Raw genomic sequence first — 25,121 nt, 5'->3', positions numbered from 1 at the left:
AAATTAACTAAAACTTCTAAATGTAATTTTTTTTAATCTTGATAAGAACCAAATAATTTGTAGTAATGCACATGGTGCAGTTTGATGTTACAACTGTCCCCGGACCCCCTATTTGAATGTGTGTGTGTGCGCGCGCGCGCGCGCGCGCAAGAGGAGGACGGAGGGAGGGAGGGGTGTAGTGGAAAAGTGTTTTTGGGTGCAGCTTTTCAACATCGAATCAAGGCCTTGAAACGGCCAAAGACCTGCTGAGAAAGAAAGAAAGAAAAACTGACACTTGAGGAGAAAATAAAATCAAAATCTGCAATATTATTTTAACGGCGAGCTCTTCCTCCTCATTTAACTGCATCACACTATTCCCTCACTCACACACCCTCATTTATTCACTTCTGCGCGCGCACACACACACACACATTTGACGTGCTCTTCTCGCTTCCCTCCCACTCACCCGTTCACTCCCCTCACCCTTTCACATTTAGCTCCCCCGTTTTGCTCAGCGGTGCCACGGCAGGAAAAGATTCCACTCTGTGATCGCGTCCCCAACAACTCTCCTGTGGGCAAACAAACAAAAAAAAACAAACAAAACAAAACAAAAAACACTCCTCTGCGCAGGTGGAGACTCAGGATCCAAACAATCAACTCACGCCAAGCGCAAATAACGCGCATGTAGGCGCGCACACCTCCGAGGGTTTGCGCCATGCCATTTGGCGCAACGAGACAAACGAGGTATAAAAGGGCTGCAAATTATTCAGATGGCCACGTGAAGAAAAGTGGTGGAAAAAAAAAAAAACAAGCAATCCAACACTGACTTTCATATAGGAACCAAAATGGCGCTGGATACGCAGCTGATATATATATATAAAAAAGAGAAATGGAGCAGAATAATGTTAAAGTTTATTTTTTGGGGAGGCTCTCCGTCGTTTTGTGTCGTCACTGAGGACGCTGGTGAAAATGCAGAGACGCAAACACTGTGAGATGTGACTAACTGCTCCTCTGATGCGCCAGTTTCCCGAACAAAAGAAAACCATCCGTGCGCGCTGCGCTGGAGGACTTGTGCGGTTTTTGCGCAACCACGCTCATATACCTGCGCACATATGCGAACAGTTGCACCTCTGCCCCAAAATAAAGCGATCAATGTTTGGCCCACTATCAATATTCCTGATCTCCCGAGGTGCTGGCAACTTTCCTGACAATGGAGCTGGAGAGGCGACGGCCATACTTGGCGTTTATAAGCATTTGTGTCCAAAAAAAGCACCAAAACACCACAATTATCCGCCGCGAGACAACGCACGCGAACGCACGTCACGGCCCGGAGCTTCGCTTGTCACTCATGATCGGTGACATTTCATTTATACGAGGTTTAACAGCAAATATTCTCGACCACGTCACTCAAAGTGGATGGCCGGACTGTGTTAGTTGGAGAAATGTAGCGCTGCATTAAAAGCAAAAACCGACTCCTGCGAGCACGCGATCGCGTGCAGCCGCTTCGGCATAGATCCGATTTTAACGTGCGAGGGGAATTTTGCCGCTCGGCGCGGTCGGTTTGGGTCAATTTGAGGCGAATTGGGCAAAATTGTTGGCGGCGCACGTTACTTCCAGCCGGTTTTCGCGGAATAAAAGTTGCTGGGAGGCGCGCGACGGCGGGAAAAAGTGTGTCCCCGGGAAGCTGAATGTCTCTGCTGTCAGCCCGCGGTGCTCCGTGGTCCGCAGGTCCGCCGTGGGCTTTTAATTTGGGACAAGTGTGAGGAGGAAGAAACACAAACGGGACGGCGCCAGTTCCATGGAGTCCGTTAGATCAGCTGCTGGCAGTTGGTGTTCTCAATCACGTCCGCAGATAGGTTTCATAAGCGCGCCGAGGCGCCTGTGGAATAAGACACTTATCCGGACTGCTGCTGTCGTGCCGTACGCGGAGTTTCCTCCCAAATAACTGGATTTTTCCGAATCAGAAAGTGTGCATCGCTTCATCTTGTTGTTTGCGAGGCTCCAGCTCTTCAAACGGAGAGACTTTCAACTCGAAGGAAAAGTCACCATGGCAGAGACGTCGGCTGCTCCGACCAAAGCCAAGAAGGCGACCAAGGCTAAAAAAGCTGCATCTCACCCCAAATACTCGGAGATGATCATAGAGGCCATCACCAAGGACACCAGCCGCGGCGGCTCGTCCCGCCAGTACATCAAGAAGTACGTGAGTCAGAACTACAATGTGGGCAACAACGCCGACGCTCAGATCAAACTGGCGCTGAGGAGGCTGGTGACGTCCGGAGACCTGCGCCACACCAAGGGCATCGGCGCGTCCGGATCCTTCAAGTTGGTCAAAGCCGACGAAGCCAAGAAGCCCGCCAAGGCGGTGGCCAAAACCAAAAAGGCGCCCAAGCCCAAAAAGGCGCCCAAGCCCAAAAAGGTGCCCAAGACGGCTGAAAAAACCAAAAAGGCAGCGGCGGCGGCCAAGAAAGTGAAGAAGGTCACGAAGAAAGCGGCCACTTCGGTGAAAACCAAGAAGTCACCTGTGAAGAAAACCAAGCAGGTCAAGCCCAAGGCGAAAATCGCCAAAAAGGCAACCAAGCCCAGAGGCAAGCCGGCCAAGAAGGGGGCCAAGTCAGGCAAAAAGAAGTAAAGGACAATATCAGCAGAAGTCACTGTAAATACTTTAACCAAATGTTTGGTATATGTATTATTTTTGTATGGTCTCATGCAAACTCGTACTGTTTTTACCAGTAGTTTCCTGTTCATTGCACTAAAGATGCTGTAGAAATAAGTTAACTGTATTTTAATTTGGCATTAAAACAGCTTTATTTGTGTCTGGTCTTACACATAATAAGAAAAAAAAAAAGCATACGTGTATATACAGCTTGTTAATACTAGTGCAATTGGGAGGAAGGGGGCGGTGTCCATACTGAAAATGTGAGGGGTTTTTTTTCTTCAAAATCCATTCTGCATTTTTTTTTTAAATCAAACACCTCGCTGTGTTCGATCACTTTTAAAGACCGTTTATAACAGTTCAAATAAAAACCTTTTGTCATTTTCCCCACAAACTGCCTGTCCTTGTGTTGTGTGTATTTTACACACGCTCAAAGTGAGCAGTCTGAGAGGTAACAAATTAACAATGAATCAATCTGTTAAAAATCACAGGATAAAAAGGGAGTGGGGATGCCATCATGTGATGCTTTTGTTATACATGTGACATTACAGTGTAATAAACTTTCACTCAGGTGTTCTTGCAGTCTGGTCAAAAGAAGTATTGCACAATATAGTTAATATGCAACTAGATTCACTGATAAGTTTCTAGTTGCGTTGTGGTCAAACCAAACTTTAACAGGTAGATCGGGGAAAGACATCCATCCGAGTACCAGGATCAGCACAGATCAGAGCTGTGCAATGTAAAGAAGAAAGGAATCAAGGCATTCACAATGAACAGATTTTTCCATCTCAAGCAGAATTAGTTCCGAACATTTCCTCTGGAGTTCTACACATGAAACAATCTGGTACTCCAAAAGCTACTTTCATCAGGATGACTGCAGATCAGCGACCAGGCTGCTTCCACAACAGACACGCCCTCTACTCACCCACAGTCCTGCCTCCCCAAGTCCAACATCTCCATCTAGTGGCGGAATCCAGGAACAGCAGCTTTTTGTTGACAGTCGGCAGCCTGAGAGGACAACAGCACAGACTGTGAAGTCAAACCAGTGTTTAAATTCATACACTGCATTCAATTATAAGTTTTTTAGACAGTTGAACTCACTTCATTAAAAAAAGCTTCAGTCCCAGAAGCAGAGCATCCAGATGTATTTTGAGGCGTTTGCATGCAAAACAGCAGCCACGGTGGCGCACAGTGCAGTGATGCAATACATATTGTGACAGCACAGCAGAACATAACACTTCATGTTCCAGATAAATGTGTTTTCAAACTGCAACACCACACTTCAAACGCACATTGTGATCGTAATACAAATCGGACATCCACAGTCAAGTCTGACATCAAATTCAGTCAAACGTCACTTTTACAAAATGTACTGAAGGCTAGGATGAAGCAAAACTGTTGCTTAACAACCAGCACACAGCATGATCACGTCTCCAATTTAACATCCATAGATATTTTTGGCTGGCTGCACTCAGTCTGGGCTTTTATTTTTAAAGCATCTAGATTTATCCAGGCACAGTTTAAAAGTCACAGCAAGGTATCGGCAAGTCTTCAGGCAAAGCAATCAAGACAGAAGAATGATTTAAAACAAAATACAACAGCAGACGTTTGCAACAGTGTCTGTAGATCTCCTGGGCATGTGCGCATGAAAAGAAAAAGACTGCCAATCAATCACAATCTCATTCCACTGCAATGATGGAAAACAGGTTAGTTTTTAAGGGTTTTCTTGGCCTCCTTTATCAGGAAAATGTTTATCACACATCTTCCTGCTGATGCATAAACAAGTTGTGATCTTCCAACAAGATGAACAGTTTCTTCAAGCACAAAACCGATCTGTCTGTGCCAGATGTCACAGTTCAGTATCATCTTTACCGTTTAAAACACCAAAATGCAAACCTTTTTAAATGATTGTCCCAAGAGTTAAAAAAACAAAAAAAAAACAACCCACACTATCCACTGTATACATTAATTGACAAACCAGATCTGTAAATATTTCGATGTTGCACTGATGAAAAGGAAATCTGTTGTTCACTAACAAGTTAAAGCAAAACATTTGCTGGTTTACATTATTTTTCTTTTAAATCAACAATAATGCACTGTGTGTATTCACTTCTTTTTCCAATATGGAGCATGAAGAGCCATTAACTTGTTGCCCTTTGGCGTTCAGTCCAGTTCGTTCCTCATTCATAATTTGCTGTTTTTCTATCTAAAAGTTCACAGAAACTGTCCAACCTCAGTATTCACAGACAAACAAAGGGAAAGCAGTCGATGTCAGATCCGTCTTCCTGCATCTCCTCTTCTGTGATGAAGCACCCATTTGGACGTCAGCAGTCGCAGCTCTTGGCTGAGTGGACAGGCTTGCTTCTACTTTGCCTGGTTTGACGATGTAAGGCAAAAACAAAAAAAAAAGCCAGCCACGGCAGAACAAGAAATAACATGATCAGCAGCTTCCAACTGTATGGGAAAGGCGAGGAAGGTGAGGATGTCAAGCACAGACAAGAGCAGAAAAATTTGGGTTTAAACTGTTGTGCATCTGGAGGTGATCTTGAAGGTTTGGTCTTGAGTGAAAAAGAAATAAAAGATCTTGACTAGTTCTTGGTCATTTCAGTCTGGCAAATGCTCTGTAGATTGCAAAGCCCAAAACGGCAACCACTGCTGATCCCAATGCCACCCTCAACCAGAATGATGTGCTGCTCATTTCTGAACCTTTCAGGTGTCTGGAGAGAGGAAAAAAAAAAAAAAAAATCAAGGATCAGACATGTAAACAAAAAACAACAGCTTAAACATTGACTTAGACTTTAATGGGCCGTGCATAAGATGGAAAAATATGTCTTGATTGATCCATGGTGCTACTTAAAACTGATTTTATACATCAGTCATTCAAACTGTGAGTGCCAAAGGGCTCTGTCTGTGTGTCCCTGGCCTTTATCAAGCAGTTACCAGTACTCACAATATATATTCTGTTTCCATCAATATTGCATCCTTTTGTATCCACCATATTACAAAACAATAATAAAACATCATTATCTTCTCGATTCAGCATATTGTATTATTGTATCTCAATCACATTAACACGGAGCTTAGTTTTCTGGTGTGTCTCAACACGGTGTCACAGAGATTCCCAAGTCTGAAAAGTATTTGAAAAAGTATTTGTAAAAGTATTTGGAAATACTTGGGATCGGCAATGTATTTGAAATACAAATACAAATACTTTGAATTTAAAATAAAAAAATACAAATACTCCAAAAAATGTATTTAAGTATTTTCAAATACAAATACTTTTGTATTTGGCCCCATGTCTGAACTTCAGAGGGCGCGGATGCCGACCTAGTTGACCTAGTTTTTCCTGCATCAAATCAGGGAAGGTTCAAATATCATAAAGTGTTTAAATAGCTGTCCCTCCACCCTTGAAACAAATGTACCTTTGTAATGTAATGTAATGTTCATCCACCTCCAACAAAAAGGGTGCTTAGCCTTCATTTAGCTGTGAGCACAATTACTCCTAAACATGGAAGCAGCTTTGTTTTATTGTTTAAGAAAAATTGATGTAAACATTGTTGCAGAGTAATAACCTATGAAATTTTGATGAGGGTCAAAATGTAAAAATGGAATTCCTCTACATCATGTGAAATTAGGAGAAACAATGTACCCCAAGGAGGAACTTCAGGATTCACTGTGCTGTGTGATGGAGGCATTTCAGGTGGGTCACTCCAAATGTAACTTATCTATACTCATATATATGTTTGAAGGAAGGTTTGCAGCATGAGCAATTAATGGAAGTGGAATTTGCTTGTGCCTGTCAGAAACGGTGTTCATGTTGCACTGTTCCATTCATTTGTGCCTACAGTTTTCCAGTTCTTACTCTGGAAAATGCAACAAAGTCTGTCAGATTATCATTTTGGGAGGAAAAAACGTTTTGGTCGATTGTAGTTTATTGTTTGCATTACAACGTTTGGAAAGTGGTGTCATTTGATTAAAAACGGCAATTCGCAATTTCAGTGTTTGGAGCTGGTCAAACGGAACGGAGGACGATTCTCATTTCTTGCCTGCAACAAGACAAGAGTCCCTTTTAGTGACTTTAATCCGCACAAAAGTGATTCATGATTGGCATCTTTAAATGGCTATGAGAGGGTTTAAGAAGCGGACTTGCTGCTTCTGAAAAGCAGCGAAGAAGAGAAACAAAGAAGCAGCGGGTTGGAGCACTGCTTCGTTGGTTCAAGCTTCAAAGCAGAGCCGTTATGGCTTTCTACAACAATGTTGTCCGGTTTGTGGCTTTTTCCCCTATAGCCAGATTTTTTGTGCCATTTCCGGATTGTGCCTACATCTACCATAAGAGTGATCATCACACTGCTGTGCGGCGCTTTGCTCGTATTTACTTTTTCTCCCCCAGAGTGTGTGTGTGTGTGCGTCAGTGTGAACGTGAACGTACGGGTACATCGCTGCCCAGGCCAACTTGGTGTAGATGTTCTGTTTGGCAGAGTTGGGAAACAGGCTGGAGAAAGGCAGCGGTGGAAGCAGCCGATGTTTGTACGAAAACTCTGCTGGCGTCATCCCGTGGAATTGCTTGACCTCAGGGCGGTCTACCTTGGAAGCAACCAGGATACATGGGATGTTGCTCTCCATATAGTGTTGCTAAATTGTAAAACAGGAAAACAAGTGGGAAATTTGGTTTCAAGTGAGAAACAAAAACTGAGCTTACTTTTACTGTGGCACATTTAAATATATGCATGACGATTGTTTACTGATCATTTCCCCATGAGTTGGGTCAGGTGTGGTAGCAAGCACGACTGCACACGGTGGAAGCACACGGGGTCACTGGCAGCGACCCAACCAGACTATTGGTCCATTCCAACTTATTGAACCATCTATCTGCTGCAGCCAAGTGAGATCCCCGTTGACCTTTTCCAGTGATTGGGGACTTCAAAACTGAGACATCTGCCCACTGGATCACGCTCAAAGAAGCGCACCACGTGGCCATAGAGTGGTAGCAGACAGTCCTGGACAATCCTAGTAGTACACCTCATCAGTCTCAACAAGTAGTCATTTGACAAAGTCTTTCCAGTGCTACCCATGTATTTTCCAAAGATGTTCAGTTGACATCTTAGGCTACTAGTTAGGATCAGTCTCACAACCACACAATGAGACACAAAGCACCAGAACTCTAAAGACTTGGATCTTATTTTCCTACAAAGATATCTGGATCACCAAACACCCCTGTGTAGTGACCTCATGAGCGCATAAGGTCTTCTCAGGCGTCTGCTGACTGAGCTCCCAGAGACATAAATGCTACTGCTGAGATAAGTGAATTTCTCAATAACTTTGACCTTTTCACCACATACAGACACACTGCTGACGCCAAGTCCAGGAAGTCACTGAAAGCCTGGAGTGTTTACAAATAATATTTGTTCAAGTAAACCTTGTACAGCACCTCCCACGTTTGTCTCCTCATTTAAGATGGCTTATGACTCTGCTCTTGCCCCTTGCGTGTATTTTTCCCAAGGGTAAGTTCTAGTTCTCAGAAGATCCAAAAATATAGCTAATATTCCTTGTCGATAGCTGCAGATGGGTTTCCTCATTCATTCATATTTACAGGTCAAAAATGATGCCTAATAAATCAAAATAAAATCAGTGATGAGGCTACAACACTGCAAGCAGGAAAGATGGCCAGTACTGTACTTTGTTCAAAAAACTACAAAAAGAAACAAGAGCAATCAGCGCTATCTGATGCCAACCTGGATCTAGATCACCTCCAAAATTCAGTGGAGATGTCCATGCCTTAATATCTATCTGTGGTGCATCTATTTGGCGAGAATCCATGAAGTAGTTTTGAAGTAATCCTTCAAGGCCCATGTAAAGTGAAACATGATCCAGAATCCAGATCCGGATCACCTCCAAAATTTAATGAAGTCTTCCTTGGCCTAATATCTATTTGTGGTGAAAATGTTGTCAAAATCTGTGCAGTAGTTTTGATGTAATGTTGCTAACAGACAGACAAATAGAGAAACGCCAGTGATTTTATTACGTCCTTGGTGGGCGTAAAAAATTAAGTACTCACTTTTAATAAAATGACTATATAGAGGGAGTTAAAACTCCGTAATAGTATGTGTAGGCATGAAGACTGTAACGACTACAGCAACCTGACACGTGACCCTAATTACCTTGACCATCTGAATGACTGTGCTCTGGCTGACCTTTCCAGTGCAATTCTGGAATCCTCCAAATGTGTCATATTTGGTGTAAATCAGGCTGAAAATCAAATTCCTTGACATTTGCAGACAGGCAGACATGACCTCAAGCCCAATAATTGATTTTGCCACATTTGGCCTTGATGGGCAATTCCAGAACTCAGTTACAATATATGTGCCAAGTTTGGTGGATATAACAACTATATAAAATGTGAAAGGACAACAGAGCTGGTCACTTGTACTGCTACTGACCTTGTATATACTGGCACAATAGTCAAAAGAATGTGGGTCACTGGTGTCATACATGAGACAGGCAACATCACAGGAGGCATCAGATGCTTTCAGGAACTCCACTTCCACGTCCACCTCATTGAGCTGCATGCAGCAGAGGGCGCCGATCAGGTTATAATCAGGGTCACAAGGTTCAGCATTAGGATCAAGATGTGAGCTACTTACAATAAGGTACTTCTCCTGGTTGCTAACTTTGACCATGTTTATGGCATAGGGGGAGAAGGCACTGCTGGCATTATGTCCTTTCGTCTGTAGTAGCAAAAAGTGAGAAACATTCAGCATCATCAGCACTACTAATGTAGCAACACACGATGTCAAAGACAATTTACAATTACTGCTCCACAGTAGCAGATGGTGCCATACCGCCACACTGCGGCCCAAAAAGGCCTGGAGAAAAGCTGTTTTGCCTGTCCCCCGTGGGCCGATCACCTTGCAGAAAAACACTGATCGTTGTGACTGGCGCTTCTCCAGGTCGACTCGCTTCTCCCGTGTCACTGCCATTATGAGAAGGTGCAAACACAAAAACAACACAATGCACAGCATCACCAACATGTCAGTTATCACGTGAGTTTGTGAAAAGGGAGTTAATTATTTCAACATCATCAAAACGTATCAACAAGAGCTGCCGCTGTCACTGAAGTTGGGGAGTCAAATGAAACGTTGGCCATAAAATTATACGATAGTCAGTAAATCAATAATCTCTGGCTTTAAAATGTATTAGATATGGCATATTTACATATCAGACACCCAACTGCAAAACACTGCATTAACACATTTAGTTCACTCTTATCAGTCGTCTATATACAAACAGTATACAACAGTAATATGCACCTGTGTAATATCACACTTCATATGATTCATTGTTGCAAGTAATTATGCAATGACCAGGGCTGTGAAATGAAAATTGTGAAATCCGAGGAAAATTTGCAGGGGGTCTGGGGAGCATAGGCCCCCAGGAGCAGGGTCTCGGACCCTGTGGTATCCCAGAAACCAAATAAATTTTTTATCTAATGATATATTTTCAACATCTCCTGGAAAAAAACCCAAAAAACCCTCAAAATTAGTGCATATTTAAATGACCCTGTCTGTATTCAACATTTCATTTGAACAGTCAATGATCATGTTGAAATAACAGAATATGATGTAGAAGTAGGACCTGGAATGATTTTCCTTTTAATTGTAAACCAAATTATGCATTAACTCAGAACAATTAAACTACATGAGATTCATGAAGACTGAAAAGACTGTAATAGCATTTCAAAAACCACAGCTAAAGCTTGTAGAATATTTTGAAATTCATAGTAAAATGTCAATAACAAAGCTTATAGTAAAAAAAGCCACATATTCTCGTGTAAATTCCCTCAAAGCCAGTGTCTTTTTCCCATGAAAAAAGTCTACATTAATAAAAACTCATTTGTGTAAATTCATATAAATCCATTCAAAGCCAGTCTTTTTTTTCCAATGAAAGAAAGTCTAGATTAATGAAAAAAGTCACATAATCTTGTCTAAAATCCTGTTTGAACAGCACAATGTTTATTTTCCAGAGAGAGAAAAATTCTTACCATGTTTCCCTGTAATCACAGTTCACTTCCTGTTTCTTTAATCTTTCAGGTGTGTTCATGAAGCCAGCGACAATTCCGCAGAACGTTGTCCTTATCAGACTTTTTCAAACAGTCTTTCATACCATTTTCTCTCTGTCTGACGTCGGTCCGTGACACAGACATGCTGCACAATTCTTCTTTTAAAAACTTTAGCGCTTTAAAGGTTTGCGATGTCCACAGGCTACGTTTAGGTTAAGCGTCGCGCCAGAGCCACACAGAGTCACCGCAGCAACCAACCAGTCCCGTTTTGCGACAACTGTCGCAACAGCCAGGCTTATTTCTCCTCGAAACTCCGCGGATGCAAGGACACTGATTTGTATCTGTAACACACAGTTGAGTGTCTGCGGACTGCCGCGGACTTATAAAGCTTGCACGATGTCGTAAAAAAAAAAAAAAAAAAAAAAAAAAAAAAAAAAAAAGAGAACACTTTGCGATAAAACCCTAACACCCTCCCCCAAATGATGAAATCTGCGGAATTTCGAGGATCCAGAGTTTTCACGACCCTGACTAATGAATAAAAATGATGAATGCTATATTCCTTTTCTGCCAGGAAACATGCCTAAATCCTACACACTGTCACTTTAAAGCGGAATATGTCTACACTGCAAGCACATCTTGATGGTTTCACTTCAACTCCACTGTGGTGGTATACAGCTGCAAATTTACAAAAATTGTGGATATGTGCAAAATATGCATGGAACTGAATGTACAAGAGCTACAAACTCTTGTGAAAATTTAATATGATGACAACACAACAAATGGACAAAGAGTGGCATAGCATCAGAAGGCTATATATAGCACAGTACCCATGCCAGAAAGCTATAATGCTTATGATACGTCACAAAACATGTACATTACCACCAATGAGACAAAAAAAAAGTATTATTTGTCATGGCCTGTGAGAGGAAACAGTATTTTTTTAAATCTACATAAAGTATTTATCCTCTGAAGTGGCTCTTGCAAAGTCCTCCCACCAGGAGTCACTCTCCACTTTCAGAATTAAATACAATTTAATCAGCTGTACTGAAGGCTCAAAAATTCACTTTGTGTGGAGGGTTTACAGGATTTGTACCACAAATCCATATAGTACAGTGGTAAACAAACAATTCAGGTAAATAGTCATGTCATTTCCTCTTCAGAGGACAAATGTAGCTATATATCCTACAAAGGACTGGACTGAGAATAGCCGGTTGCTTCTAATTTTCTTAATCTATCCTAAAGCAAAAGGCACAAATTGTGTGTGTCTCTCTCTCTGTCGCACACATACCTGTGACTGCAGAAGTCTGTGAGTCCTGCTCTGAGAGGATAGGATAGCCTAGGTATCCTAAGTGCTCCAGGCAACGATGGATATCAAGGTACGCAGAAAGCCTGAATATGAAGGAATACAAGATGTGAGCTTTGAGGAATGCAGATGTAAAAAAAAAAAAAAAAAAAAAACCTACTGCATGCTCAGAGTCTCAGAAAAGTAAACAAGCTTCAGCAAAGGCACTCACACCCACTGACAGAGGTAGCCATGGTTAGAGATATAGCCCTGGTCTGTGGTTGGAACAGTCATATAGACCTCCGGACCCCATGGCATGTAAGGACACACACAAAAGAGATTCTTCAACTCTGTCGGTGACAAGGCAAAGTCCTTATCCTGAGAGGGAACACGGAACACTTCTTCAAAACAAGGAAACCCTTCAGTATTTACCAAACAAAGTAGAATAGTGAAAGCTATCATCAGGCATTAAAGTCAAAAATCTTTGCAAGAACATATCAAGTTCTGCCACATTTCAAATGGATTGCTGCAACAAGCCACATGGTGACAGGCTCTGGGGTAGAACCAAACTAACACTGTCTCAGTTCAGTTGATTTATACAGTGTCAAATCACAAAGTTAAGTCACAGCTACCCCATGAGCAAGCACACCGATGACAGTATTAAATAATCTATTGGATTATAGATTTTTTTTTAATTATTATAGGAAGAAGCCTCAAGCAGCCCAGAGTCGGGGGGGTGTTCATGCATGTGACCTTCTGCTTTGGGCAGAAGGTCACATGCAGATAATCAACCATATATAGTCGGGTGTTGGCTGAAGGATATCCTCCTGAACGTGACAACCAGGGTCCCAGCCAAACAAAACGCCCCAATAAATCAGTGACTTCCCTCAATACCAGATCTGTTATATTGAATTTGGACAATCCCCAGCTTTCACCCAAAACTCAATTCTCAAAGTTCCGGAAGTCACAAGTTCCCATGTGCATTGGCTCCACTCCAACACAAATCCCATTGAGTCATGAGTGGCTAAAATATTCATCAATGTTTTATAAATAATGTATCGTAACTGTTCTATTAACACACTAAAGGGATTCTGGCCAGTGGCAGCTAGCACATTACTCACTTCATCATACTTGTCAAACAGCCGCTGGAGGAATTGGTGACCTAATTGATTTAGTTCTGTGGTGCAGCCGACTGGAACTCGTAGTCTAACAATGGAAAAACAAGTATTAGAAATTTCAATACCAAGGCATACCTGAGTACTGCACAAAACACATAGGCCACATAAGCACAGGACAGAAATGGTAAGACTGACATTGATATGGTGACAATAGGCATGGGCCGGTATGAGATTTGGACGGTATGACAACCGTGGGCAAAAATACCGCAATTTCACTGTATTATGTATAGCTTTAAAATGTACTTTAACAATATTATGGATATTTGCATATGAAGTGTGAGTGATTCAGGCGCACTAATTGAACCGATGTCTACCGCTACAAGCACTATACCACTGATAACTTTAGAGAAAAGACCAAAATGATAGTCTCTCTTTTAGACATGTAGTGTCTACCCCGTGGGAAACATGACTGACTTGCTTAGGGAGAAACATGGCTGGAATAAGGCCGGAACTCCGGGTGTTCAATACTTGGCCCAGCTTCACCAACAAAGTACTTTGAATAGATGTATTTGTCCTTCTTGACATGTTTATGGGAGAAATTTGGTCGACGACAAGCACGACTCGAGTCCACCGCTTGTACTTCTCAGTGGTTTCAAAGATGGGATAAAGTTTACTCCTTCCATGTAATCCTTTGCAGGTATCTTGAATCGCTCCGTAGCTATAATGCTTTGTTGCCACCGTTTTTGGTTTTATAGGGTTGTTCGGCGGAAAATAAAACAAAAAAGCCGACTTGGTCCTTTTAGATCGGAGGGAAAAGTTCAGCGCAGGCTTCGCCTCCTTCAGCCATGATGCAGAGCTAGCTAATGTTAGCTGCCTGTTTGTAAACAGAGACAGAGGTGCGCGCCAGGGGGAAGAGCGGCAGCGGCTGCCTCCGCTCTACCTGTCAAGAATTCTCATAACCTGCTCATACTGTAGGGACGGTATAATTAAAAATTTTAGTGGTTTTGATACCGTGGCTTTTTCATACTGCGGTATACCGTGAAACCGGTTATCGGCCCATGTCTAGGTGACAAGTACATTTACTCTAAATGGTCCCAATATAAAAAGTTGGGCTTTTAGAAAGGAGCCACTATACATACTCAGGGTAAAGGTAATCATCTGTCAGCTCGAGATTATCATCATAACCAAACTTTCTGAGGATAGTCCATGTGGTTTCATGTCGACCCCTCTGGATAAATAATGTATTAAGAAACAAGAAACCTGAAAAATAACAAAAGAACACATGGTCTTGGCAGTCACCAACAACATTTATATGCTGCATGTTTTTATTTATGGCTAATTTTTTTTGTTACCGTTGAGAGTCAAGCCATTGTCCTGAACCCCATCGCTGGTGTTCTTCCAGACTACAGTCTTAACGTCTTCTAAGGCCTGGGGTGCCAATGGGTTCCCGAAACAAGATTTCTATAAAAGAGTGTGGAATTTCACATTTCAAACACACTTTAAAGAAAAGGCAAGAATGCACGATTGGTCAAAAAATTTAAATGATACCTGAAAACTGTTGAGTTCAGCGTCACTGAGGATCCGATCGTTATCCTGGTCTGAAATGTAGAAAACTCTGCTCAGGGCTCGGACACAAATGGGTTTTAGCTGGTAATATTAGAGGAAATGAAATGAGAAAGATAACTTGCGTTCATACTTGCAAACAATAAATGGAACAAAAATAAGCCAAATTGGGAAGGGGGGGGGGGGGGGGGGGGGGGGCAAAACAAAAAACTGACCTGCTTGTCCTCTGGGTTATAAAGGGGTGCAGTAGGGTGCAGAACTGCCTTCTGAGCATAGTAAAACAGTTCTGAAATGTTTTTCAGGTTCTTTGCAGAACACTATAAAAAAAAGGGGGGGGGGGATGAATAATAATAACCTATAAAATTTAAATACAGTTACAAATACTAATAAGTAAACATTTTTATAACAGCTGGAAATAAACTGAGCAGACATATACAGACCAGAGTGAAAAAAAAAGTCTGACCTCAACACACGTCTCAATCTCAGAGAACTGGTTCATGATGGGAAGAATGGTTTCCATTGAGCTCCCAGAGCGCAGATCTGACTTGTTTCCCACCAGAATGATAGGAACCCTGAAATGTGAATTACTGAGTTACTGACAAGACAATTCTATCATTTATTGTACACAACAGCAACAGTCACAAGACACTTGCCTAGGCAATCAAATGTATTGTGCAAACCAACTATCCCACAAAAAGAATTACGTATGTATAACTGCAGAGGAATTTCACAACTACACATGCCCTCTAAAAATGGAGTAAATATTGAATTCTTCTGCGATTTACAGACCAAGTATAGGATTAGTGGAGGGAATGAGTAGGTCTGAGATTTGGAGATCTAATAGAGACAGATGAGGACCGATGAACCTCATACTTTGATGAGGTGATGGTGTAGTGGTTAAGTGATGGGCTTGAGACCAGAGTATCCTTGGTTCAAATCCCAGCCTGACTGGAATATCACTAAGGGCCATTGGGCAAGGTTCTTAATCCCCTAGTTGCTCCCAGTGTATAGTGGGTACCTTGTATAGCAGCACCCTCACACCGGGGTGAATGTGAGGCATTAGTGTGTAAAGCGCTTTGAGTGTCTGATGCAGATGGAAACGCGCTATATAAATGCAGTCCATTTATTTGGGGCATATTAACATTTTTTAACACCCATAATGACCATGACAAAAATAAAGAGACTTCTCAGTTTGCTTGTGAAATGTTGCTGCTAACCACACCACACATTTCGGATGACGGACTGCTTCAAGTTTAGTGCACATAAACAATGTCAAATGTATATGTGTTGTCTTTAATTCTGATATGTGCCATTATTACGTTCAACTAGTAATAACTGTGGATTAATTGCTGTATTTTGTCTGAGGTAATTGGAGTGTAAACGTAATTTTGTTGCTGTTGCACTCGTGTAATAATGACAATAAATCTCATATCATCTCACAGTCCCGGTGGCCACTAATGCTGCTGTTGCTTGTTTGTCAAAACAGAGCTACTGATTTTAGTTTCATTGAATTCTAAACGCAAGGAAGACTCAAACATTGTGCACCACATACTTGTTGCCCTTCTCTGCATCTCCATTTACTAAAGGTATCCATTTAGTTTTGATCTGAAAGACAAGCAGCCAGGTAAGTCACAAGTACTAAGTAATTTATTTGCAATATATCAGAAAAATGCAATACTGTTACCACAGTATTTGAAACCTATGTATGAGATATTATAACGTGAAAAAGTGGTTAGTACCTTGTTTATCGTGTCCTCATTGGTGACGTCGTACACAACGCACACCACATTAGCCTATATGGAGAAAGTACAGCAACAGGTTTTATTGAGTCAACTTTTAAGAATAATAATTAAAAAAAAATAAAAAATACAGTGCCACTGCCAAGGGCCTTGTGGATTAGCGGCTCAATTAAAGCCCAAGGCAAAATGGTAATTTCCAGCATAAAAACTGCCGCCATTTCCAAACAAACAAATTTATGCAAATAATTTTGGGACGGGAACAATGTCAATGACCAATATTGTGCCCTTGTTAAATTAAAAGAAAAGTTATCAGACAGTTTGAGAAAATTGGGTCCAAATACCCAAATAGTTGTTTGTTTTTTGTTTTTTTTCGGAATAAAAATAGCCGCCATTTCCAAACAAAAAAATCTATGACTATACTTTTTTGAGGTGAAATATGTCAACAACCCATATAACACTGTCGATAAATCAGAAAAAAGTTAAGAGTTTTTGAGAAAATTTCCGTTAAGCGCTCAAAATGGCTATTTTTGGCATAAAAATGGGCGCAATTTCCCAATGAAGAAATCTACGAATATGATTTTTAGACGGGAACAATGTCAATGACCCCATATTATGCCACAGCAAATTAGAAAAAGTTATCAGACAGTTTGAGATATCGCAATAAACAGACAACGATGCGCCATGACATAGGGCTAGCGGCCTATTCCTGTATTAGTCCCACAACCGAGAAATTTGCAGTGTTACAACAGCAAAGTGAAGAGCCAAAAGAAAAGGCATCAATAAAAACAGTAAATAATGAATAAGTATAAACAAAGACAAGAGAAATATAAACGATAAACATTAAAACCAGGAATATAAATGAGGGGAAGTACAAAATAAGTAATATATATATATATACACACACACATACAACCCCTATTATGGAATCACCGGCCTCGGAGGATGTTCATTCAGTTGTCTAATTTTGTAGAAAAAAAGCAGATCACAGACATGACACAAAACTAAAGTCATTTCAAATGGCAACTTTCTGGCTTTAAGAAACACTATGAAATCAGGAAAAAAAAATTGTGGCAGTCAGTAACGGTTACTTTTTTAGACCAAGCAGAGGGAAAAAAATATGTAATCACTCAATTCTGAGGAAAAAATTATGGAATCATGAAAAACAAAAGAATGCACTTCATCAATCTGGCTCCAACTTTCTCTGACTGCTGTTGCCAGATCAGCTTTGCAGGTTGGAGCCTTGTCACGGACCATTTTCTTCAACTTCCACCAAAGATTTTCAATTGGATTAAGATCCGGACTATTTGCAGGCCATGACACTGACCCTATGTGTCTTTTTGCAAGGAATGTTTTCACAGTTTTTGCTCTATGGCAAGATGCATTATCATCTTGAAAAATGATTTCATCATCCCCAAACATCCTTTTTGATTGATGGGATAAGAGAAGTGTCCAAAATATCAACGTAAACCTGTGCATTTATTGATGTAATGACAGCCATCTCCCCAGTGCCTTTACCTGACATGCAGCCCCATATCATCAATGACTGTGGAAATTTACATGTTCTCTTCAGGCAGTCATCTTTATAAATCTCATTGGAACGGCACCAAACAAATGTTCCAGCATCATCACCTTGCCCAATGCAGATTCGAGATTCATCACTGAATATGACTTTCATCTAGTCATCCACAATCCACGATTGCTTATCCTTAGCCCATTGTAACCTTGTTTTTTTCTGTTTAGGTGTTAATGATGGCTTTCGTTTAGCTTTTCTGTATGTAAATCCCATTTCCTTTAGGCGGTTTCTTACAGTTCGGTCACAGACGTTGACTCCAGTTTCCTCCCATTCGTTCCTCATTTGTTTTGTTGTGCATTTTTGATTTTTGAGACATATTGCTTTAAGTTTTCTGTCTTGACGCTTTGATGTCTTCCTTGGTCTACCAGTATGTTTGCCTTTAACAACCTTCCCATGTTTGTATTTGGTCCAGAGTTTAGACACAGCTGACTGTGAACAACCAACATCTTTTGCAACACTGCGTGATGATTTACCCTCTTTTAAGAGTTTGATAATCCTCTAATTTGTTTCAATTGACATCTCTCGTGTTGGAGCCATGATTCATGTCAGTCCACTTGGTGCAACAGCTCTCCAAGGTGTGATCACTCCTTTTTAGATGCAGACTAACGAGCAGATCTGATTTGATGCAGGTGTTAGTTTTGGGGATGAAAATTTACAGGGTGATTCCATAATTTTTACCTCAGAATTGAGTGATTCCATATTTTTTTCCCTCTGCTTGGTCTAACTGCCACAATTTTTTTTTCCTGATTTCTTATAGTGTTTCTTAAAGCCAGAAAGTTGCCATTTGAAATGACTTTAGTTTTGTGTCATGTCTGTGATCTGCTTTTTTTCTACAAAATTAAACAACTGAATGAACATCCTCCGAGGCCAGTGATTCCATAATTTTTGCCAGGGGTTGTACACGCGCGCGCACACGCCAGCCTCAACAGTAGGAATTTTACTACTGCACATAGGATATAACAGTTGAAATGGAATAAAATAAAAATTAGATGCGGAAATGACAAAGAAATAACACTTAAAAGACACGATATTAACAGAAAAGAAACTGTGTTGGAAACAGCAAAAGTCAGAGGGGATTAAAGGCATGAGAATCAGATCCTCCCAGTAGACGACAGTCCTGAAGCTTCTGAATGACCTACAAAAGACTTTTGTTCTTACGGGTTTTGTAACAAAATTGGCAGAGCATCCATACAGATATAGGTCAGATAAAATCAGACGTATTTATATGAGCCAAACATTCATACAATCTGGGTTGCTATGGCACACTTCAAAAATGTTCCACACTGTTTATGGTTCGAACACCAGCCCATATTTATAATGTTGTCAGCTGTTGCTTAACAGGATTACGCTGGTCCACGCTGGACGCCGTACTGACCTTAACAATCTCATCTCGTAGGACTTCATCACTCTGCTCCTTTTCTGTTGGAATTCAAGACAAGCATAAATAATGTCACATTTCAACAATCCACACGAGGAAACTGTGCGCAGACGAGTCTGTGTGTTAGCCTCCAGCTCATGTTACCTGAATAGTCCACTATGTGCGTTGGCACTTTCTCTGGGGTCACATCAGCAGGGATGGTTATTTCCTCTGCTCTGGCGGGAACCTGAGCGTGATAATACAACTCATGTTTGAGATAAACCTCTCAATCATCACTCATTCAGTAGAACCCACAGACCTGCATGACCTCATCATGGAGAGTCCAAGTGTTGTGTGTGGTGGTTGGGGGGGGGGGGGGTTTCCCCACCTTTACGTAAAATATAACTTATTTATGCAGCCCAGTCATAAATCACAGCAGCCTCAAAGGGATTCGGTACGTTTTAAAATTAGACTTTAAACGAGCAAAAAGAATCATCTTACATCAGCTGACTAATCAGTCTCTAAAGCCTGCTGACAATTTACACACTCAGCAGTCATGTTGACATGCTGTAAAGACAAAACAAGCAAAGATCCCACAAGATCACCCTAAATGCATAGCATGCGACTTCTATTATTTTTAGAACAAACAGTAAAATACAAACAAACGCTTCACCGCCCTGTGACCCTTAATTGGAGTAAGGAAAATAAATAATAATAATAATAATAAAAAAGAATTAATATCAACAACATTTTGCAGGAAAACGAATAATGTCCTGGGAAATAATGCCATTTTTATCTCATTTTTGGGTGGATTTAGAACATATTCTGGATCAGGGATTCAAAAGTATGTTAGTGTGATAGCAACACTGAACCCGAAAAATTATGAACAGATCTTGATTAAATTTTATGAGCACAGACGTTTTAAAATGCAGTTACCTAAAACACAATGTGTACACTTCATACAGAATGTTCAGGAGATCCTGAAGCCAACTGTTAAACATTTCAAACGGTAGCGTTTAAATTCTGTTAATATTTTGTTCTATACATATATGATGAATCCTTATTCTTTAACTCTACTGTGTAACAGCTGACGTAGCATTTTCTCTCTGTGCCTGATACTGTGAAATGTAGGTGTGGTGTGATTGACTTCTGTTAGAGTGCCAACACTTTACCTCTTCTGGGAACTCTTCTCCAACCAAGGACATGATGAGTGACGTCTTCCCAACCTTGGCTGTGTGAAGATAAAACATGTAGAGAATTCATGGAGGCTCCCACACACAGGAAAACCTACAGTCTGCTGTGGTGGTCAAACCTTAAAAACAGCACATTCTTGCAGATGCTTTAATACTGAATGGGTACTTGCACTTTATCATGACACAGGTGGGGCACTGCAGACTGCAGATGTGTTTGGAGTAGGTGGATGTTTTAATGATGTGTGTGTTTTGTGTGGCCTAAAAAAGTACATGGAGCCCTGCAGTCAGTAGTTAATAAGTCTTTATTTGACCCCCACACAGGCTCTGATAAGAGCTGATAACCAACATGGCAAAAAGTAAATACTAACACTGCTTTTGTTCCATAACTTGCATGCTGCTGTAACTGTGCAGTGGAGTGATTTAGCCACTGAACTCAAAGCTGTTACAACTCAACTCATTGCCACTGATGTAAAATGTTAAATATACTGTAGGCGTTTCTCCAAAACAGGCTTAAAACCCTTCTGCATTTAAAAAACTAGAACCTTGTGTCAGTTTTTAGATCTGACTAATTAAGGATGTTCTTGATCAGAGCGACTGTTGTGAAAAGGTATTTCTTCACCAGGGAAATAATTATGCAGTCATCCACATTTATCATTCTACTGTTTGTCATTCCTGAGCTTATGAGAAAATTCTGTCTGAGAATGAGGCAAATGGTTGATTTGGCCACACTTAATATTTCTGGCATGTCTCTGATGAGCATGTTTTTCCATTTATCCCAATTTTAGGTTGGTTCTCAAGATTTGCTATTTGGACTTCATACTGACAGTCCAAATTAAACAACCGAACCCAAATCTAGACATTGTAATCAACTGCTTGCAAAAGAAATGAAGGAACAACATACAAAAATTGGCAAATTAAAAATAACATGCATTTGAATGTCATTATTTGCTTCCAACATTGCCAAGAGCTACAAGGGAAATGGCTTTTTTAAAAACATCTGTACATTTATGGAACTCATTGTATTTGTTATGAGTACTGTTCATATAGTTCATCTCATGAACTTCAGTGGAAGCCAATTTACTATGTCAGGTAACAACGATAACAAACGAAGACCGGATATGGAGATATCACAGTTACCATTTTTGTCCCCAGTCCTTTTTGTTACACACACTGCATCCCACATCATTTTGGACCTGACCACATTCAAGGTATTCTTCCATTATTGGATGAATTCCATGCAGCTATTGTTCCGGTACTGAGAACTTCCGGCAAAATGATGCAGGTAAGGTATTGACAGAATCAAGCGTAACCTAACCTATATCTAAAAGGATTGACAAACTTTAACAAATTGGGCCAGGAACAGGGTCATAAGTTAACTCCTGGAAAATTCTGATGCGACACAGAGTACTTCAGGACCATTTCTATAGTTGTCGTCACTTGTCAGATTACAAGTGACATGCCAACTCAAAGTGAGCCTGTAACAGGGCATAGCAGACTCTGCTGCACCTGGAGATTTTACAGAAATGTACAGGTAAACCAAGAAAAGTGACCATAGGTACGCTGCAATGTCATCAAGCGTGGTTGACTTGTCATAAAATGAGTTCATCTGGAAGCACATGTTCAGGAATTACAACAGAGCCAGGATTTTAGGCTTTACGCAAGTTGGCACCTATTGTGGCACAAATGGTGCAACAAGGGATTTTAGGTAAAAACTGACAGTATTGCCAACTCTCTTTCTCGCTACATCTGGTGACTTTCCAAATCGTTTTGACAAATTATTTTCTCAAAAGCGACTAGCGACAAATCTAGCTACTTTTCCTGGCGTCACTAGACTTTTCTGGTGTTTGGCAACTCAAGTCTCAGTTCTCACAGAGTGGCAGCTGGTCCGCCCCACCTCTGCTGCAAAGCCACAGAGCCTAAAGAACTAAGCGGAGGGATATCTACAATCCTCCTCGTTCAAACACGCATGTGCAATGCCTCCATGGCTGTTCGCACATTGAATGACAAACCTCACTCGGACTCGGTCAGCCTGGCCTTCAGAAGTCATTTTATTTTGAGAAGTGATAGCCAATTTTAAGGGCAAAATAAATGAACAAACCAAGAATCACTTTTTTTTGTCTCTCCCACAAGGTTTTTTTTTCTCTCAAAACTATATTTCAACAAATAAATTAACAGGCCACAACAGAAAGTGATAGAAAAAAAAATTAATAAATTGTACAATAACAAAAGTAAAGGGCTTCTTTAACATTGTTGTTGTCCATTCAGAAGCTCCTGTTGTGTCTTATTCCTCATCCTCCTCATCACGTTCTCTTAGGTCACGAGATCAAGCTTTGCTTGTAGTTCTTCAGACAAAGCTCAAACGTAGAGGTGATAGAGCTTTTTCTGTTGTTGGTCCCAGATTGTGGAATGACCTGCCTCTCTGTATCAGGCAGGCGGAGTCACCTCTAGTTTTTAAATCTCGTCTTAAAACATACTTGTTTTCTTTGGCTTTTCACTAGGGGGTGATGATTTTGTTTTTAAAAACTTTTATTGTTGCCAATCTATTTATTTATTGATTTATTTTATGTCATTGTACAGCGCTTTGGTCAACTTTGTTGTTTTTAAATGTGCTCTATAAATAAACTGGATTGGATTACGACATTTGGGAGCGTCTAGAGCTTAATACTGCTTATATATTGTTCAAATTCAGCCAGAAGTCTGTGTAAATTCCTTTTCAAAACTCTGCATTTATGAATATGGAATTTCCCAAACAATATTAAAAGTATGATAATGTATTCAATGATCAATTCCACAACGTTTTATCTCCCTACATCTGTTATGACATCATGATATGCAAATACAAATTAGCCGAATACGTCATTTAACGACTTTTAAGACAGTCAATAGCTACTTTTCTTACTGAGGAGTTGCCAACACTGAAAACTGAGATGTGCAGGTAAATGACTACCTGCACAGGTGCACATTGTACATCCTGGACCTTAGAGAGAGTGAGACTAGCTCAGTTTGTCCAATGTGACATCTTTAAATTCTTCTCCCAGGGGGAACCCACAGACATTTAAAGAGCCAACAGACAAAAACAAGTACTAAATCGTTATAATTAAAGCAAGCATTAGTCTCGGCTCTGGCCAAAATTATTTCTTCGTGTCAGTGTCCCGTTTCGGGATGCCACTGCGATAATTTACCAACCCAGTTACTTAGCTAACACAGTAGTATCAGCGACTCATTATCGGGCGTTATTTACACTTGCAAAAAGAAAATGTAGTTTATCTGCTCGAACATTGGTGGCGCTTATGTATAATCAGCACTGTTATATAGATACGAATCGCTGAATATTATCTTAAAACTAAAAGCTAACACTAGCTTTTAGCAGCGACTGCTAATGTTTGCTAGCTTGTGGTCAGCTGTGTGAACGACTTACGTTCCCCCAATAAAAGTATCCTGACGTCTTGTTTCATCCTTATTCTCCGTTTTAAGTCCGGTTACACACGCAGCAACACTACCATGCGATTTATCTTTCATTTGAATGTAAAATTTCCAGCTAAACTCACGACTCTGCTGCAGTGCGCTACACACATAAAGGTGAAACATACCGTTCCGGTTCAGAGGACACGGCAGCAGCGTAGAACCGCGCCCTCTACCGACCACATAGACATACTGCAGCTCACTAAGCTAAAATACAAAAAGCTAATAACGCAATGAATGAATAAAAAAACAAAAATTCTCAATATTGCTTAAAAAAAAGTTACTTTTTTAAATTAATGAGCACAACCTGATTCCAGAGGTTTATTGATGATTACTAATTGCAGATGGGTCATTTAAAATTTAATTTAAAAATGTGTCAAATGCAAAATAAAAATCCTACATTTTAAAAAGGTATATTACTCCATTAAACATAACTAAATTATTGCTACATTTAGAGTTTCAGGTGTGCATGTGTACTGGCCGTACACAGCTTTGCATTTATAATACGAAATAAAATATTTAGACATTTGATAACCTTTAGGATATGGAAGATGGCATTTAAAGCAATTTTCTATAAATTGCACAGGTTAAATTAATCACTTTTTGATACCACTTCCACATATTTTTAGTGTTGTGGAAAAAAAGCACATGAGCAATTAAGCATGTTAATTTTCTATGACAAAAAAAAAAAAAAAAATCAGTCTCCTTCATATTAAAATTATACCATTTAAACTCAAAGCAAAAACAAATCTCTACAACATGACATAAGTTAAATAAAAAAATATCAAAGTCAACTCCATGATGTGGAAAAGCATTTGCGCATTAGTACAACACAATCACTTTTACAGCCAGTTTTCTTTACACTAGTCAGGGGATGGATACATATATTTTCAAGCCACTGAATGTGTCTTGGACTTCAGTTCTATGAGCCATCAAGAAATACAGTCAGTGTGGTAAATCTGGAGTAGGCAGTTCTCAAATAGTAGTAAATTATCATACAAAAGAGGAGTGAGGGAAGCCACCAAGACAACCCTGAACTTGTTATAAACTTCTGTGGTTGAGTGGATAAATTATGCATAGTGCAAAATTTACTTGTTGCATCCATAAATGTGCATTTCATGATACATCCACATTATACAAAAGTTT

General features: G+C 40.4%; 2 protein-coding genes across 2 annotated transcripts; one reads left to right on the top strand and one right to left on the bottom strand.

Moving 5' to 3' along the window:
- Positions 1-1,863: 1,863 nt before the first annotated feature.
- LOC117530393 (histone H1.0-A) lies at positions 1,864-2,801 on the top strand. Its single transcript, XM_034193247.1, has one exon. The coding sequence runs from the start codon at positions 2,027-2,029 to the stop codon at positions 2,606-2,608; it is 582 nt and encodes a 193-aa protein (XP_034049138.1). The 5' UTR covers positions 1,864-2,026; the 3' UTR covers positions 2,609-2,801.
- On the bottom strand, positions 2,631-24,104 carry rhot2 (ras homolog family member T2). Its single transcript, XM_034193246.1, has 20 exons — positions 23,932-24,104; positions 20,493-20,551; positions 19,486-19,567; positions 19,339-19,382; positions 16,391-16,444; positions 16,204-16,256; positions 15,115-15,223; positions 14,867-14,968; positions 14,637-14,735; positions 14,441-14,549; positions 14,228-14,348; positions 13,092-13,176; positions 12,203-12,348; positions 11,977-12,077; positions 9,472-9,602; positions 9,274-9,357; positions 9,070-9,192; positions 7,062-7,264; positions 3,734-5,349; positions 2,631-3,640 (listed from the first exon to the last, which is right to left on the bottom strand). The coding sequence occupies exons 1-19, from the start codon at positions 23,966-23,968 to the stop codon at positions 5,232-5,234; spliced, it is 1,860 nt and encodes a 619-aa protein (XP_034049137.1). The 5' UTR covers positions 23,969-24,104; the 3' UTR covers positions 2,631-3,640; positions 3,734-5,231.
- Positions 24,105-25,121: the final 1,017 nt, after the last annotated feature.

Source organism: Thalassophryne amazonica, chromosome 18, assembly GCF_902500255.1.
Source record: "Thalassophryne amazonica chromosome 18, fThaAma1.1, whole genome shotgun sequence".
NCBI lineage: Eukaryota > Metazoa > Chordata > Actinopteri > Batrachoidiformes > Batrachoididae > Thalassophryne > Thalassophryne amazonica.
Note: the sequence above shows the minus strand (reverse complement) of the source record. Positions and strands in the feature narration are given on the sequence as shown.

Bases quoted from the DNA above. Each gene is read 5' to 3' on its own strand.
- LOC117530393 (XM_034193247.1), top strand. From the start codon at position 2,027: ATGGCAGAGACGTCGGCTGCTCCGACCAAAGCCAAGAAGGCGACCAAG.
- rhot2 (XM_034193246.1), bottom strand. From the start codon at position 23,968: ATGAAACAAGACGTCAGGATACTTTTATTGGGGGAAC. The intron at 20,552-23,931 runs GTAAGTCGTTCA...ATCTTCACACAG, and splicing joins GATACTTTTATTGGGGGAAC to CCAAGGTTGGGAAGACGTCA. The intron at 14,736-14,866 runs GTCAGTTTTTTG...TAATATTACCAG, and splicing joins ATAACCCAGAGGACAAGCAG to CTAAAACCCATTTGTGTCCG.